At 48.6% G+C, this 18,253-nt stretch overlaps 1 protein-coding gene across 5 annotated transcripts in view; it reads right to left on the reverse strand.

Moving 5' to 3' along the window:
- The window catches only part of xpnpep1 (X-prolyl aminopeptidase (aminopeptidase P) 1, soluble), a 96,031-nt gene extending 83,866 nt beyond the window's left edge, over positions 1-12,165 (reverse strand). Inside the window, exons 1-3 of one of the 5 annotated variants that reach the window (XM_078223194.1) lie at positions 12,049-12,120; positions 7,064-7,212; positions 4,881-4,952 (exon numbers count right to left, since the gene is read on the reverse strand). Coding sequence is in view for 1 of the 5 variants with exons in the window: in XM_078223192.1 (XP_078079318.1) it covers positions 12,049-12,073 (25 nt within the window). In the remaining 4 variants the exon portion in view is untranslated. Of the gene's footprint in view, positions 1-4,880; positions 4,953-7,063; positions 7,213-12,048 lie in introns of all 5 variants that reach the window. The other 4 variants (XR_013498971.1, XM_078223193.1, XM_078223195.1 and 1 more) reach the window with 4 other exon arrangements.
- Positions 12,166-18,253: the final 6,088 nt, after the last annotated feature.

The following is an 18,253-nucleotide window of genomic DNA, read 5'->3' on the forward strand; positions in this document are numbered from 1 at the left end:
GAGAATCTCAGAATGGTTACAGCACAGAAGGCTGCCACTCGGCCCATCAAGTCTGTGCCAGCTCTCTGCAAGAGCAACTCATTTACTCCCGCTCCCCCACTTTTCCCCAGAGCACTGCAAAGATGTTTCTCCTCAGCCTTGACGGAATCTGCGTCCAGCACATTCTCAGGCAGGGCATTCCAGATCGTTGCCAAACCAGAACGCAGGAAGGGCACCGTATAAATGCAAGTCGGTCCTTTCTTTTAACAGTTTCCTTTAAGATCGTAGGTTTACCACAGTAGCGTGAAAACATCAACCTGGGTAACAACCCGTCCAACAGGTATCACCTCCGAATATTCCTTGATAACATCTTACCTCTGATGCAAACCTTTAACAATCCTGCACAATTCTGAATCTAAATGCAATGATCTTTGAACACGCTTTGTTCCTAAAAGAATCTTAAATCATTGAGTACAGATCCCTTACCTTCACCAGCCATGTTTTAGAGATACAGTGCAAGTGTCTTGAGATGTCAGAAGTGCAACATTGGCAAAATCTTGATATGTCCTTGCCCTTTATCATACAAAATTCATGTGCCTCTCCATTATCACTATTTTTTTTTTCTTATCCACCATAAGGCAGCACCTAAACCTGTAATACATTAAACCTCAGCCACAATAAACTTGCTCAAGGGCCATTATTGTGAAATGCTATTTTACTGTCAGATTAATTTAGTAAGTGGGGAGGAGGGGTGATTATTATTTATATTATTCTCTTGCTACAGACTTTGGATACCGGTGAAGGAAGCACCAAATCGCAGCGTCAGATCTTTCTGAAGAAAAGCGTGGGCGACTTTATTGTGAAATTGCCGGATCAGAACTTCAGGTTTTTAACTCACAAGTAAATCCCTTACTTGTTCAGCCAGGCTGATTGCACTGGGCACTGGGCAAGCTGGCGTTGAGACTATGCTGCATTTTATCTCAAATAGTACCATGCATTACATGAGCTGCTGAACAAGCCACCAAATCCAGCACAACTTGTGACTATAATCAATTCAGATATTCTGCACAATAATTCAAGTAAATGATTAAACTATTTTAATCAGCTGAATTCACAATTCTCAAAACTATAGCATGGTTGAATAAACTGAATTATTCTACTATTCCTTGCTGAGCATTCTGCAAAATAAATTTTAAAATATTCAAGCATTTTTTTCCCTCTAATTATTGAATGTCGGAACCAGGTACTCTCACATTTAAGTCTCAGTTAGAATCGGGCTAACAGTCAGAGCACTTGGGGGCAAGACAGACTCCGGACACTTGAGCACACAATCAATGGCACAGTGGTTCACACTGCTGCCTCACAGCGCCAGGGACCAGGGTTCGATACCTGGCTTGGGTGGCTGTCTGTGTGGAGTTTGCACGTTCTCCCCATGTCTGCATGGGTTTCCTCTGGATGCTCCGGTTTCTTCCCACAGTCCGAAAGACGTGCTGGTTAGGTATATTAGCCATGCTAAATTCTCCCTCAGTGTACCCGAACAGGTGCCAGAGTGTGGCGACTCGGGGATTTTCACAGTAATTTTATTGCAGTGTTAATGTAAGCCTTACTTGTGAAACTAATAAACAAACTTCACTGTGTGGTGACCCACTGTAATTACATGTTGTATGCCTGGACACACCCCTGTTGCACCTGGCACGAGACTCCTCCCTTTTGCCATTCCCTGCCCGGATATGACTTCAACCACGGTCGTCAAGGTCCTGCACGGCCACTTCACCCTGTTCGGTTTCCCTAACTACATCCACAGCGACCGGGGATCCTCCTTCATGAGTGATGAGCTGCGTCAGTGCCTGCTCTCTAAGGGCATAGCCTCGAGTAGGACTACCAGCTATAATCCCAGGGGAAACGGGCAGGTAGAGAGGGAGAATCCAACAGTCTGGAAGGCCGTTTTACTAGCGCTAAAGTCTAAAGGCCTTCCAGTCACCCGCTGGCAAGAGGTCCTCCCTGATGCACTGCACTCAATCAGGTCCCTCCTGTGTACGGCTACCAATGCCACCCCCTATGAGCAGATGTTTGCTTTCCCTAGGAAGTCCTCCTCGGGAATCGCACTACCGTCGTGGCTGGCGTACCCAGGCCCTGTTCTGCTCCAGAGGCATGTACGACCCCATAAGTCGGACCCCCTGGTCGAAAAGGTCCTCCACGCCAACCCCCAATATGCCTATGGGCGGGAGGACACGGTCTCTATCCGGGTCCTGGCGCCTGCGGGTGCCCCGGAGCCCACTATGACCCCCCACCCCACATCCCTAGACCCCTCTGTTGTTCAAGTAGCACCAGGTCCGCTTACGTCTTTGCCCCTTGTACGCAGCTTGCCTGAGCCCCCGGAGTCACCACGCAGGACCCGATCAGAAGGGATGACGGCGGACTCGAGCGGATCCACCCTGCCATCGGAAGCAACACCTCAACTGGTACTGCGGTGGTCACAGCGACTGATCAAGCCGCCCGACAGGCTGAACCTGTGAGGGGACGACGCCTTACTTCAGTTTCGTGACTCTTGTATATATATCTTCATGCCTCTGTATATATTGTTCCACCCATCTCACCCCCGCCAGACTTTTCTTTTAAAGAGGGGGCGAATGTGGTGACCCACTGTAATTACATGTTGTATGTCTAGACACACCCCTGCTGCGCCTGACCCGAGACTCCTCCCTTTCCACCTGAGACTCCCCCCTTTCCACCTGAACGAGGAATAAAGGTGATGGTTCCTCCTCCTTGCCTCAGTCTTGGCCAGGTTAGCCACAAGGGTGTGCTCCAGTTCTTTGCGAATAAAAGCCTGTTATTTCACTCACTCGTTGGAGTCCTCGTATCGTAATTGATGGTGCATCACACTGCGGTTGTGAGAGACTGCTGCACTGTTGGCGGGTCCGCCTTTTGGCTGAGATATTGAAGTGAGGCTCCAAGTGCCCTCTCAAGCAGGTTGAAAGATACCTTGGCATCTCTTTGGTAAAACAGCAGCGAGTCCTCGTGACGTCTTAATCAACAATTCTCTCTCAACCAACTTGACCTAAAATATTAGTGAACCATTTCGGTTTTTGGGATCTTGCTGTGTGCATTTTTGGTAGTCGTCAACAAAACCGTGACTGTACTTCAAGAAAAAATGCATCCAGAGCAATGTGCCCTGGTATGTCCTTCTTTCCTGACATATGTAAAATGCACAATAATACAGCCTAACCTTGACCACACTTCAAAAACACACTATTGGATGTAAAGTGCTTTGAGACATCCGGTGGTTGCGAAAAGTGCCAAATAAATGCAGGTCTTTATTTCTTCCTTTTGTATAATATCTTTTAATTCCTTTCACGCTTTGGTTTTTAAACTTTGACCTGCTTACCCGCGATGCATTCAGCCAATACATCACAGGACAGTACATTAGGGCCCTGACTCAGTGGTGCAAAATGCTGTCAAGTTGGACAGAACAGTAGGCTTTTGATGTCTGCTGCTTCATCCTGAGGAGGCAGAAACAGAGTTGGCCTTGTCATTTGGAGCAGAGTCAGAGTAAACAGAGGAGCGGACAGCCGGTCAACCTGCCCACACACTCAGTGGCCCATGTTATACAATCAGGGAAAGCCCATGAGAGGTGCTTGTGCGCGCCGAGCGGGGGGAGTGAGGGAGGGGAGGAGGAGATGGGGTAGGTAAAAACAAAATCATGTTCAATAGGGTTCTGTGAGGAGGACTTTCTATCTAGCTCCGGGCTGCACTATGTACAATAGTAACTTCTTCCGGTGCAGCCTAGTGATTGAGTAAAACATTTTAGAAATCGTTGTAACTGTGGCAACGTTTACCAATTGCTTCGTAACGAACTGAGATCTTCAAGTCAGGTTCGGTCAAAATTCTTCTATCTTAGCTCAGTCTTTCCTCTACACTTCCTGATGTAGGGCTTTGCTGTTTAAAATACATGGCAATAGCTGCCATTGAGTGTTAGCAGAGACATCAACAATACAGGTGGCACAGTGGTTAGCACTGCTGCCTCACAGAGCCAGGGACCCGGGTTCGATTCCCGGCTTGGGTCACTGTCTGTGTGGAGTTTGCACATTCTCCCCGTGTCTGCGTGGGTTTCCTCCGGGTGCTCCGGTTTCCTCCCACAGTCCAGAAGATGTGCGGGTTAGGTAGGTCGGCCATGCTGAATTGGCCCTTAGTGTCAGAGGAACTAGCTTTAAGGTAAATGCATGGGTTTATGAGGATAGGGCCTGGGTGGGATTTTGGTCGGTGCAGACTCGATGGGCCAAATGGCCGCCTTCTGCACTGTAGGATTCTATCAAGGTTAGGATATAAACAGGCACCAAGGCAATATCTTGGTTGCAGGTCACTGGACTGTGCCTGTTTCACGCTGCAGCAGGGGAGAAAACTTCAACCGCAATTTAGAGAAACAAAACCAAAAGCAAGGAGGAAGAGTGTTCCTGAGCAAGAGTTTACAATTCGCTGCTTTTACCCTGGGGCTAAAAAGGGAAAATATCACACAAAGTACACTGTAAAATAAACATGTTACAAAAATAACGCGTCACGATTATTGTTCTGATCTCTGGCCAGCTTACAGCAACCAGACTTGTTTTCAAGGTTCAATTCTTAAGAATATGACGCACACTGCTTTTCCCACCTTTCCAGTCTTGTACGGCGAGGTGGATAAAGCTTCGCGCTAACTGCAAAGCTACAAATGCAATCCAGGAGGTGACGCCTTTTCTGATATCTGTCCAATGCTCTTGAGTTGAGGACTGTCACCACAGAGGGGCAAAGCAAAGCAAAATTCTCACCCTAGCTTATACAAACCTCCCAACATCAGGTCCACTACCTTGACGAAGAAAGGGCCAGAACTGTAAACCTCACATCAGCAAGACTGCATTTACACTTACAGAGACTGCACATCAATATTCCCATGTACGCACGCACTTGGTTGAACGGAACTTCTTAGGTGTAGCTCTGTCCTATCAAAGATATTCAAGGACAGATATAACCACAAAATAAAAGGATACAAGCAGCATGCATCAATAGTAGAAATAAATAGTCCACCTGTGTGTCATCACAGCTTAAGTATTACTATATTCAAAGCCCTTTGAGAAAAGACCTCATCAAATAAATTGCCACAGCGATGCAAGAGATTGCAAAATGGGAGATTAATTGAGGGCAGGCAAAATTATATTTTTCAGGCATTAAGTGATTAATATTCACATAACCAATCCACAAAATTAGAAGAAACCCAATTTGAATAATTACCACCCCATAAGTTTGCTCTCGATTATCAGCGGAGAGAGTCGTCAACAGTGCTGTCAAGCAGCACTTTTAAACAGCAATAACCTGCTCACTGACACTCAGTTACACCAATGCTACCCAGCTACGGACCTCATTACAACCTTGGTCCAAACATGAACAAAAGAGCTTGAACTCAAGAGGCTAGGTGACAGTGAATGCCCTTAACAAAGCAGCATTTGACCAAGTAAAGCATCAATAGGAATACAGGAATTAGGAGTGAGAGTAGGCAATTCAGCCCTCCGAGCCCACTCTGCCATTCTATATGATCATGGCTGATCTCCATCTCATCCTAACTCCACTTCCCTGCCTTTTCCCCATAGCCCTTTATGCCGCTTTTGGTCAAATATTTATCTATCTCTTTCTTGAATCCATTGATTGATTCTGCATCCACTGAACTCTGGGGAAGTGAGTTCCATAGATTCACAACCCTCTGTGAGAAGTAGCTTCTCCTTATCTCTGTCTTGAACCTCCCCCCTCTTACTCTGCAACTATGACCTCTTGTCCTAGACTGTTCTAGTGGGGGGAACATTTGGTCAACATTTACTTTATCAATCCCGTTGAGTATTTTATATACCTCAATCAAATCCCCCCTCGTTCTTCTGTACTCCAGCGAGTACAAGTCCAAGCTACTCAACCGCTCCTCATACGACAGCCCCTTCAAACCTGGAATCAATCTAGTGAACCTCTTCTGAACCGCCTCCAGTGCCACCACATCCTTCCTCAAAGGCGATGACCAAAACTGAACACAGTACTCCGAGTGAGGTCTCACCAATGCCTTATACAATTGTAACAACACTTGAATGAGCCCTAATAAGACTGAAGTCAATGGGTATCGGGGAAGACTCTCCACTGGCTGGAGTCATACCTGGCACAAAAGAAGATGACTGTGGTTGATGGAAGTCAATTTTCTCAGCTCCAGGACATCACTGCAGGTGGTCCTCAAGGTAGTGTCCTCGGCCCAACCATCTTCAGCTGCTTCATCAATGACCATCCTAAGGGCAACCATGGGGTGTTTGCTGATGATTGAGCAATGTTCAAAACCACTCGCACTATGAAGCAACTGGGCCCACATGGAGTGAGATCGGGGCAATATTCAAGCTTGGGCAGATAATTGGGCAAAAAAATATTCCTATCACACATAAAAGCAGGAGAGACGGTAGGGCGGCACGGTAGCACAGAGAGAAAAGCAGGGCGGCACGGTAGCACAGTGGTTAGGGCGGCACGGTAGCACAGTGGTTAGCACTGCTGCTTCACAGCTCCAGGATCCCGGGTTCGATTCCCGGCTCGGGTCACTGTCTGTGTGGAGTTTGCACATTCTCCTCATGTCTGCGTGGGTTTCCTCCGGGTGCTCCGGTTTCCTCCCACAGTCCAAAGATGTGCGGGTTAGGTTGATTGGCCAGGTTAGAAATTGTCCCTTAGAGTCCTGGGATGCGTAGGTTAGAGGGATTAGCGGGTAAAATATGTGGGGGTAGGGCCTGGGTGGGATTGTGGTCGGTGCAGACTCGATGGGCCGAATGGCCTCCTTCTGCACTGTAGGGTTTCTATGTAACTAAGACTGGATCTGGAATAGCTCTTCGAATCTGCTCTGCTATTCAACAAGAATCATGGCTCATCCTTGACCTCAACTCCACCTACCCATGTCATCCCCATCTTCCTTAGAACCCAAGAAATCTATTCACCTCTGTCTGGAATATACTTAACGACTGAGTTCGTCAGGATAGAGAATACGAAAAATTCAATGAGATCACCTCCCATTTGTCTACACTTTGGGGAACATTAGCCTTACCTACACAATCGCTCCTCTTCGGACAATGCCTTCATCACAGGAGCCAGTTTTGTATACCGTTGTTGCACTTCATCTGGGGTAAGTGTCTCCTCCCTCAGGTTCGGAGGCCAAAGCTATAACAATCCGAGAGGTGTGGTCTCATCGATGTCCTATATAATTGTAGTAAGACTTGTTTACTCTCAACATCCAATTGCTTTGTCAGAAATGTTAATGCACAATTTGCCTTCCTAATTGCTTGCTGTACCTAGAAGCATAAAAACTAGAAGCAGGAGTAAACCCTTTGAGCCTGCTCCGCCATTCATTTTGATCATGGCTGATCATCAAATTCAATATCCTGATCCCCCACTTCCCCCCATATCCCTTTGAGCCCCAAGAACCGTATCTAATTTCTTCTTGAAATCAGACCTGTATGTTAACTTTCTGTGACTCATGTAAAAGAATACCCAGGTCCCTCTGAATGCAAAACATTCCCAGTCTCTGAGCCTTCAAAAAGCATTTCTTTCATAGTTTTCCAAGGAAACAGAGAGCCAATCCTGACTTGTGCGGGGATCAGATGCTGCTGTAATTTTTGATAACTGTTTTTCTCCACGGTAAACACAGAGCAGAAATATTCACTGAGAATCTCGACCATCTCCTGCGGTTCCACACGTGTCCACTTTGGTCCTTGAGGGAGTCCTATTCTCTCTCTAGTTTTTCTTTTTTTCCTTTAATATACTTAAAGAATCCCTTTGGATTCACCTTAATCCTCTGAGCCAAAGCTACCTCATGCCCCCTTTTTGCCCTCCTTATTTCCTTCTTGAGTATACTCCTGTAAACCCTGTACACCTGTTAGGAATCCCTTGATTCCAGCTGCTTGTATCTGAGCCATGCCGCCTCCTTCTTCCTGGCCAAAACCTCAATACGTTTCTTCATCCAGGTTGCCTACTCCTGCCAGCCTTGCCCTTTAATTAGATATGGCTCTTGGGGCTCAAAGGGATATGGGGGGAAGTGGGGGATAAGGATATTGAATTTGATGATCAGCTGTGATCAAAATGAATGGCAGAGCAGGCTCGAAGGGTTTACTCCTGTTTCTATGGATGAGAGGGGTGTGGAGGGATATGGTCCAAGTGCAGGTCAGTGGGACTAGGCATAAAATGGTTCGGCACAGACAAGAAGGGCCAAAAGGCCTGTTTCTGAGCTGTAATTTTCTATGGTTTCTATGGTTTCTATGGTTTACCCTAACAGGAACATACAGACGCCTGAACTCTAGCTATTTCACTTTTAAAGGCCTTCTATTTGCCGGAGGTCCCTTTGCCCTCAAACAAGCTTCTCCAATCAACCCTTGAAAGCTCCTGTCCAATTCCATCAAAACTCGCCTTGCCCCAGTTTAGAACCTGCACCTGTGGACCAGTTTTGTCCCTTTCCATAATTATTTTAAAATTAATAGAATTATGGTCACTGGTGCCAAAGTGGTCCCCCACCGTCACCTCAGTCACTTGCCCTGCCCTATTTCCCAAGAGTAGGTCTAGCTTTGCCCTTTCCCGAGTAGGACCCCCACATACAGCCTGAGGAAGCTTTTCTGAACACACTTAACAAATTCCACCCCATCTAAGCCCTTAACACTATGGCAGTCCCAGTCTATGCTAGGAGAATTAAAATCCCCTACTATGACAACCCTATTACTCCTGCAAATCTTCCCAATGTCCCTAAATATTTGTTCTTCTAATTTCCATTGACGGGAATTCCAGTGGTTAGCACTGCTGCTTCACAGCTCCAGGGACGTGGGTTCAATTCCCGGCTTGGGTCACTGTCTGTGTGGAGTTTGCACATTCTCCTCGTGTGCTCCGGTTTCCTCCCACAGTCCAAAGATGTGTGGGTTAGGTTGATTGGCCATGCTAAAATTGCCCCTTAGTGTCCTGAGATGCGTAGGTTAGAGGGATTAGTGGGTAAATACGTAGGGATATGGGGGTAGGGCCTGGGTGGGATTGTGGTCGGTGCAGACTCGATGGGCCAGATGGCCTCTTTCTGCACTGTAGGGTTTCTATGATTCTATGACTATTTGGGGGCCTATAGTACAACCCCAATAAGGTCACCATCCCTTTCTAACTTCTTAGCTCCACCCACAAAGCCTCACTGGATGATCCCTCAGTGAGTGAAGGAAGGGTCAGTGAGTGAAGGGAGGGTCACTGAGTGAGTGAAGGGAGGGTCAGTGAGTGAGGGAGTGTCAGTGAGTGAGGGAGGGACAGTGAGTGAGGGAGGGACAGTGAGTGAGGGAGGGACAGTGAGTGAGGGAGGGACAGTGAGTGAGGGAGGGACAGTGAGTGAGGGAGGGACAGTGAGTGAGGGTCGGTCAGTGAGGGAGGGACAGTGAGGGAGGGACAGTGAGGGAGGGACAGTGAGGGAGGGACAGTGAGGGAGGGACAGTGAGGGAGTGTCAGTCAATGAGTGAGTGAGGGTCAGTCAGGGAGTGAGTGACGGTCAGTGAGAGTGCCAGTGGTCAGTCAGTGAGTTAGTGACGGTCAGTGAGTGCCAGTCGGTCAGTCAGTGAGTGAATGACGGTCAGTCAGTGATTGATTGAGGGTCAGTGAGTGAGTGAGTGACAGTCAGTGAGTAACGGTCAGTCAGTGAGTGACGGTCAGTCAGTGAGTGAGTGACGGTCAGTCAGTGAGTGAGTGACGGTCAGTGAGTGATGGTCAGTGAGTGAGTGAGTGATGGTCAGTAAGTGAGTAACGGTCAGTCAGTGAGTGAGTGACGGTCAGTGAGTGAGTGAGTGACGGTCAGTCAGTGAGTGAGTGAAGGTCAGTCAGTGAGTGAGTGACGGTCAGTCAGTGAGTGAGTGACGGTCAGTCAGTGAGTGAGTGACGGTCAGTCAGTGAGTGAGTGTCGGTCAGTGAGTGAGTGAGTGTCGGTCAGTCAGTGAGTGAATGTCGGTCAGTCAGTGAGTGAATGTCGGTCAGTCAGTCAGTGAGTGACGGTAAGTGAGTGAGCGGGTGTTGGTCAGTGAGTGATGGTCAGTCAGTGAGTGAGGGTCAGTCAGTGATTGACTGACGGTCAGTCAGTGAGTGAGTGTCAGTCAACGAGTGAGTGATGGTCAGTCAGCGAGTGAGTGACAGTCAGTCAGTGAGTGACGGTCAGTGAGTGAGTGAGTGATGGTCAGTGAGTGAGTGAGTGGTCAGTCAGTGAATGAACGACGGTCAGTCAGTGAGTGAGCGACGGTCAGTCAGTGAGTGAGCGACGGTCAGTCAGTGAGTGAGCGACGGTCAGTCAGTGAGTGAGTGACGGTCAGTCAGTGAGTGAGTGACGGTCAGTCAGTCAGTGAGTGAGTGACGGTCAGTCAGTGAGTGAGTGACGGTCAGTCAGTGAGTGAGTGACGGTCAGTCAGTGAGTGAGTGACGGTCAGTCAGTGAGTGAGCGACAGTCAGTGAATGAGCGACGGTCAGTCAGTGAATGAGCGACGGTCAGTCAGTGAATGAGCGAAGGTCAGTCAGTGAATGAGTGACGGTCAGTCAGTGAGTGAGTGACGGTCAGTCAGTGAGTGAGCGACGGTCAGTCAGTGAGTGAGCGACGGTCAGTCAGTGAATGAGCGACGGTCAGTCAGTGAATGAGTGACGGTCAGTCAATGAGTGAGTGACGGTCAGTCAGTGAGTGAGCGACGGTCAGTGAGTGAGTGACGGTCAGTCAGTGAGTGAGCGACAGTCAGTCAGTGAGTGAGCGACGGTCAGTCAGTGAGTGAGCGACGGTCAGTCAGTGAATGAGCGACGGTCAGTCAGTGAATGAGCGACGGTCAGTCAGTGAGTGAGTGACGGTCAGTCAGTGAGTGAGTGACGGTCAGTCAGTGAGTGAGTGACGGTCAGTGAGTGAGTGACGGTCAGTCAGTGAGTGAGCGACAGTCAGTCAGTGAGTGAGCGACGGTAAGTCAGTCAGTGAGTGACGGTCAGTCAGTGAGTGAGTGACGGTCAGTCAGTGAGTGATGGTCAGTGAGTGAGTGAGTGTCGGTCAGTGAGTGAGTGAGTGTCGGTCAGTGAGTGAGTGTCGGTCAGTGAGTGAGTGTCGGTCATAGAAACCCTACAGTACAGAAAGAGGCCATTCGGCCCATCGAGTCTGCACCAACCACAATCCCACCCAGGCCCTATCCCCATATCCCTACAGATTTACCCACTAATCCTCTAACCTACGCATCTCAGGACACTAAGGGCAATTTTTTTTTAGCATGGCCAATCAACCTAACCCGCACATCTTTGGACTGTGAGTGAGTGAGTGTCGGTGAGTCAGTGAGTGAGTGAGCGTCGGTCAGTGAGTGAGTGAGTGTCGGTCAGTGAGTGAGTGAGTGAGCGTCGGTCAGTGAGTGAGTGAGTGTCGGTCAGTGAGTGAGTGAGTGAGTGTCGGTCAGTGAGAGAGTGAGTGTCGATCAGTGAGTGAGTGAGTGATGGTCAGTCAGTGAGTGAGGGTCAGTCGGTCAGTCAGTGAGTGAGTGACGGTCAGTCAGTGAGTGAGTGAGTGACGGTCAGTCAGTGAGTGAGTGAGTGACGGTCAGTCAGTGAGTGAGTGACGATCAGTCAGTGAGTGAGTGACGGTCAGTCAGTGAGTGAGTGACGGTCAGTCAGTGAGTGAGTGACTGACGGTCAGTCAGTGAGTGACTGACAGTCAGTGAGTGAGTGACTGACGGTCAGTCAGTGAGTGAGTGAGGGTCAGTGAGTGAGTGACTGACAGTCAGTGAGTGAGTGACGGTCAATCAGTGAGTGAGTGACAGTCAGTGAGTGAGTGACGGTCAATCAGTGAGTGAGTGACGGTCAGTGAGTGACGGTCGGTCAGTGAGTGAGCGACGGTCAGTCAGTGAGTGAGTGACTGACGGTCAGTCAGTGAGTGACTGACAGTCAGTGAGTGAGTGACTGACGGTCAGTCAGTGAGTGAGTGAGGGTCAGTGAGTGAGTGAGGGTTAATCAGTGAGTGAGGGTCAGTGAGTGAGACTGAGACCACCCTCAGCGCCCCGGACCCCGGTTACCAACCTGACTCGGGGTCTCTGTTGCGCATTGATTCACCGCCTGGGCGCCGCCATTTCTAAATTACGTCAGTTGACGGGTGCCTGTAGTGCGCATGCGTCTCCTCTACAAATGTACGCATGCGCGTTACCACAGAGAGAGCGAGAGCGAGCCAGCTGACCCGCGCATGCGTAAATCCGTGGAGCCATGCGCATGCGCTGTAGGAAAATTTAGTGACAATCAAATTGAGATCTGAAGCTGTCCTTTCCACAAGGGCAGAATCTACACTGCTCACTCTGGAGTAGACACAGATAACTCCCCATGTGTAAAAACTATCAGAGCAATAAAAAATATCCAGAATTATACCTGTTTATTGACATTGAAATGAATGTCTAGTTGGGAACTGTTTTTCCTGAGTTTAAAAGCCAGGTTAATGTCCAATTGGCTCAGTATTACTGGAGGAATAAACTGGAACCAGGGACGCAGTTTAAAAATAAGGGTCTCCCATTTGAGAAGAATGTTTTTCTCTCAGGGTGTTGTTAATCTGTGGAACTCTCTTCACCAGCGAACAGTGGAGGCTGGGTCCATAGAAACCCTACAGTGCAGAAGGAGGCCATTCGGCCCATTGAGTCTCCACCGACAACAATCCCACCCCAGGCCCTATCCTCCGCAACCCCACACATTTTCCCTGCTAATCGCTCTAACCTACACACCCGGGACACTATGGGCAACTTAGCAAGGCCAATCAACCTAACCCGCACATCTTTGGACTGTGGGAGGAAAGCAGAGCACCCGGAGGAAACCCATGCAGACACGGGGAGAATGTGCAAACACCAAACAGATCCAAGCCGGGAATCGAACCCAGGTCCCTGGAGCTGTGAGGCAGCAGTGCTAACCATTGTGCCGCCCATTGAATAATTTTAAGGCAGAGAAACACAGGTTCTTAACTGACAAAAGGCAGTCCGAAGTTGTATGTGGGGATGTGGACTTGAGGCCAGAACCATAGGATCCTTACAATGCAGAAGGAGGCCATTCAAATCTGCACCGATTCTCTGACAGAGCATCTGATCCAGGTTCCCCAGCATATCCCCATAACCCAGCGCATTTAGCAAGGCTTATCCATCTAACCTACACATCTTTGGAGACTTTAGCATAGCCAACCCACCTAAAACCTGCCATGATCTTATTGGAACAGGGTCGAGGGACCAAATGGCCTACTCTTGCTCCCGATTTGTGTGTTCGCATGTGAACACTTCTTTCTTTGAAATCATAGATTGGAATATCCCTAGGGCTAGGGGTTTGGATGGAGAGGAGTTTGTTAGGTGTGTCCAGGAGAGTTAGGTGTGTCCAGGAGAGTTTCCTGACACAGTATGTGGATAAGCCTACTAGAGGAGAGGCTGTTCTTGATCTGGTGCTGGCTAATGAACCTGGACAGGTGGAGGATCTCTCGGTGGGTGAGCATCTTGGGGATAGCGATCATAATTCTATCTCCTTCACGATAGCATTGGAAAGAGATAGGGTCAGGCAGGCTAGGAAAGTGTTTCTCTGGAGTAAAGGGAAATACGGTGTCATCAGGGAGGAAATTAGACGGGTAAATTGGAAGGAGGCATTCTTGGGGAAAAGTACCGAAGGAAAGTGGAGGATTTTCAAGGAATGTTTGTCTGGAGCTCTGCATGACAACGTTCCGATGAGACAGGGGGGTGTTGGTAGGGTACGGGAACCGTGGTGCACGAAGGTTGTGATGAACCTGGTGAATAAGAAAAGAGAGGCGTACAGAAGGTTCAGAGAGCTAGGAGGTGTTAAGGATTTAGAGGAGTATACGCGATGTAGGAAGGAGCTTAAGAAGGAAATTAGGAGAGCGAGAAGGGGTCATGAGAAGACCTTGGCGGGTAAGATTAAGGAGAATCCCAAGGCTTTCTACAAATATGTCAAGAGTAAAAGGATGAGATGTGAAGGCATAGGACCCTTAAAAGGTGAAGGGGGAAAAGTTTGTGCGGAACCGTTAGAAATGGCGGAGCTGCTTAATGAATACTTTACCTCGGTATTCACGGTGGAAAGGGATCTGGGTGGTTGTACTGCTGGATTGCGGAGGACAGAAAGGATCGAGCATGTGGACATAAAGAAAGAGGATGTGTTGGAACTATTGAATGGCATCAAGGTTGGTAAGTCGCCGGGACCGGATGGGATGTACCCCAGGTTACTGTGGGAGGCGAGGGAGGAGATTGCGGAGCCTTTGGCGATGATCTTTGCATCGTCGATGGAGACGGGAGAGGTTCCGGAGGATTGGAGGATTGCGGATGTGGTCCCTATATTCAAGAAAGGGAACAGGGACAGCCCGGGAAATTACCGACCGGTGAGTCTAACCTCAGTGGTTGGTAAGTTGATGGAGAGGATCCTGAGAGACAGGATTTATGATCATCTAGAGAAGTTTAGTATGATCAAAAGTAGTCAGCACGGCTTTGTCAGGGGCAGGTCGTGCCTTACGAGCCTGGTTGAGTTCTTTGAAAATGTGACCAAGCACATTGACGAAGGAAGAGCGGTGGATGTGGTCTATATGGACTTCAGCAAAGCGTTCGATAAGGTCCCCCATGCAAGACTTCTTGAGAAAGTGAGAGGGCATGGGATCCAAGGGGCTGTTGCCTTGTGGATCCAGAACTGGCTTGCCTGCAGAAGGCAGAGAGTGGCTGTGGAGGGGTCTTTCTCTGCATGGAGGTCAGTGACCAGTGGAGTGCCCCAGGGATCTGTTCTGGGACCCTTGCTGTTTGTCATTTTCATAAATGACCTGGATGAGGAAGTGGAGGGATGGGTTGGTAAGTTTGCTGACGACACCAAGGTAGGTGGTGTTGTGGATAGTTTGGAGGGATGTCAGAAGTTGCAGCGAGACATAGATAGAATGCAAGACTGGGCGGAGAAGTGGCAGATGGACTTCAACCCGGATAAGTGTGTAGTGATCCATTTTGGCAGATCCAATGGGATGGAGCAGCAGTATAAAATGAAGGGTACCATTCTTAGCAGTGTAGAGGATCAGAAGGACCTTGGGGTCCGGGTCCATAGGACTCTTAAATCGGCCTCGCAGGTGGAGGATGCGGTCAAGAAGGCGTATGGCGTACTAGCCTTCATTAATCGAGGGATTGAGTTTAGGAGTCGGGAGATAATGCTGCAGCTTTATAGGACCCTGGTTAGACCCCACTTGGAGTACTGCGCGCAGTTCTGGTCACCTCATTACAGGAAAGATGTTGAAGCCATTGAAAGGGTGCAGAGGAGATTTACAAGGATGTTGCCTGGATTGGGGGGCATGCCTTATGAGGATAGGTTGAGGGAGCTTGGTCTCTTCTCCCTGGAGAGACGAAGGATGAGAGGTGACCTGATAGAGGTTTACAAGATGTTGAGGGGTCTGGATAGGGTGGACTCTCAGAGGCTATTTCCAAGGGCTGAAATGGTTGCTACGAGAGGACACAGGTTTAAGGTGCTGGGGGGTAGGTACAGGGGGGATGTCAGGGGTAAGTTTTTCACTCAGAGGGTGGTGGGTGAGTGGAATCGGCTGATGTCGGTGGTGGTGGAGGCAAACTCGTTGGGGTCTTTTAAGAGACTTCTGGATGAGTACATGGGATTTAATGGGATTGAGGGCTATAGATAGGCCTAGAGGTGGGGATGTGATCGGCGCAACTTGTGGGCCGAAGGGCCTGTTTGTGCTGTGACTTTCTATGTTCTATGCTCGGGTCACTGTCTGTGTGGAGTTTGCACATTCTCCTCGTGTCTGCGTGGGTTTCCTCCGGGTGCTCCGGTTTCCTCCCACAGTCCAAAGATGTGCGGGTTAGGTTGATTGGCCAGGTTAAAAATTGTCCCTTAGAGTCCTGGGATGCGTAGGTTAGAGGAATTAGCGGGTAAAATATGTGGGGGGAGGGCCTGGGTGGGATTGTGGTCGGTGCAGACTCGATGGGCCGAATGGCCTCCTTCTGCACTGTAGGGTTTCTATGTTTCTATGTTTCTATGTTGGTTAGAATGTAAGCAGCATCCATCGAAGAAAACACCTTCCTAACAGCCAATAATTTTTAAAAAGCTGGAAATGCACAGCAGGTCAGGCATCATCTCTGGAGCCGGAAAGAGAGTCAACGGCTGGAATTTTACCCCCCACCCCCACCCTCCCACCACCCGCCACAGAACCGGAGCGGGCAAGGGGTACATAATGAAAACATCCATAGACTGCGGGTGGGATTTTATGGTTTCAGGATGAGCGAGGCCGTAGAATCCTGTCCAATGTTTCAGGACTGTGATATTATCAAAACTGAGATAAGTTGGAAACGTAAGACAAGTTTTGAGCAAGGGGTGGGTGGGATGAGGGCAAAAGGAAGGCCAAAAGGTCGGGTAAAAGTCAGGAGAGATTGAAATGATAGAAGTGTTTTCAGAGATGAGGACAGAGACGCCAGCATGAGAGCAAGGTGAAGACTTAAAATAACATTTGATTTGATTTGATTTATTATTGTCACATGTATTACCATACAGTGAAAAATATTGTTTATTGCGTGCTACACAGACACCATTCATAGAGAAGGAAACGAGAGAATGCAGACTGTAGTGTTGCAGTCATAGCTAGGGTGTAGAGAGAGATCAACTTAATGCAAGGTAAGTCCATTCAAAAAGTTTGACAGCAGCCGGGAAGAAGCTGTTCTTGAGTCGGTTGGTACGTGACCTCAGACTTTTGTCTCTTTTTCCCGGTGGAAGAAGGTGGAAGAGAGAATGTCCGGGGTGCCTGGCGCCCTTAATTATGCCGGCTGCTTTGCCGAGGCAGTGGGAAGCGTAGGCAGAGTCAATGGATGGGAGGTTGGTTTGCGTGATGGATTGGGCTACATTCACAATCTTTTGTATTTTCTTGCGGTCTTGGGCAGAGCAGGGGCCATAACAAGCTGTGATACAATCAGAAAGAATGCTTTCTATGGTGCACAGTGGTTAGCACTGCTGCTTCACAGCTCCAGGGTCCCGGGTTCGATTCCCGGCTCGGGTCACTGTCTGTGTGGAGTTTGCACATTCTCCTCGTGTCTGCGTCGGTTTCCTCCGGGTGCTCCGGTTTCCTCCCACAGTCCAAAGATGTGCGGGTTAGGTTGATTGGCCAGGTTATAAATTGCCCCTTAGAGTCCTGGGATGCGTAGGTTAGAGGGATTAGCGGGTAAATATGTGGGAGTAGGGCCTGGGTGGGATTGTGGTCGGTGCAGACTCGATGGGCCGAATGGCCTCCTTCTGCACTGTAGGGTTCTATGATGATGATCTGTAAAAGTTGGTGAGAATCGTAGCTGACATGTCAAATTTCCATAGTCTTCTGAGAAAGTAGAGGCGTTGGTGGACTTTCTTAACTACAGTGTCGGCCAGAGGTGGGAGCTCAATGTCCCACTGTCACTGTGCCAATGAATCTCAAAATAAGTTTGAAGAACAGCACTTCATCTTTCAGTTCGGCACGCTGCAACTTCCTACACTCAATATTGAGTTCAACAATTTCCAACAATTATCGCTGCCTCACTTTGTTTCTTTTGCTTGTTTTGGTTTGATTCTCAACATTCCCTTTGCTTTCAGTTGGCAGCTGGTCACCATTCTGCCATTCCCACCTCCTGTAGACACATCTTTTGTATCTTTACAACTATCTTGTCATTAATTTAACAGGAGGTGATGGTGCAGTGATGATATCACTGGGTTACCAATCCTGAGATTCAAGGGAATGCACAGCAGACAATGGAATTTGAACTCGATCAATAATAATCTCCAAGAAAAGGTCCAATGATGACCATGAAACTATTGTCAATTGTTGGAAAACCCCATCTGGTTGACTAATGTCCTTTAGGGAAGGAAATCTGTCACCCTTACCTGGTCCAGCCTACATGTGACTCCAGACCCCACAGCAATGTGGTTGACTCTTAAATGCCCTCTTAAAAGGCCTGGCAAACCATTCAGTTATCAAACTACCAGAAGATTTAGAAGGAATGAAAGTATATACAGGAACACCGAGCATCAACTTAGGCACCAGAATTGACAAGAGTAAACCCAGCCCTTGGCGACCCTGCAAGTACCTCCTTTTTAACAGCTGGGGGAGAGCTGTTAGGCAGACGACTCAAGCAACAGCTTGACGTAAACATACTCACAGAAGCATAGCTTCCAGGAAATGTCCCAGACATCATTATAAAGGCCTGTCCTGCTCACAAGCAGGACTGACCCATCAGAGATGGTGGCAGAGTGGTATACAGTC

The sequence above is a fragment of the Mustelus asterias genome, chromosome 11 (genome assembly GCF_964213995.1).
Source record: "Mustelus asterias chromosome 11, sMusAst1.hap1.1, whole genome shotgun sequence".
Classification (NCBI taxonomy): domain Eukaryota; kingdom Metazoa; phylum Chordata; class Chondrichthyes; order Carcharhiniformes; family Triakidae; genus Mustelus; species Mustelus asterias.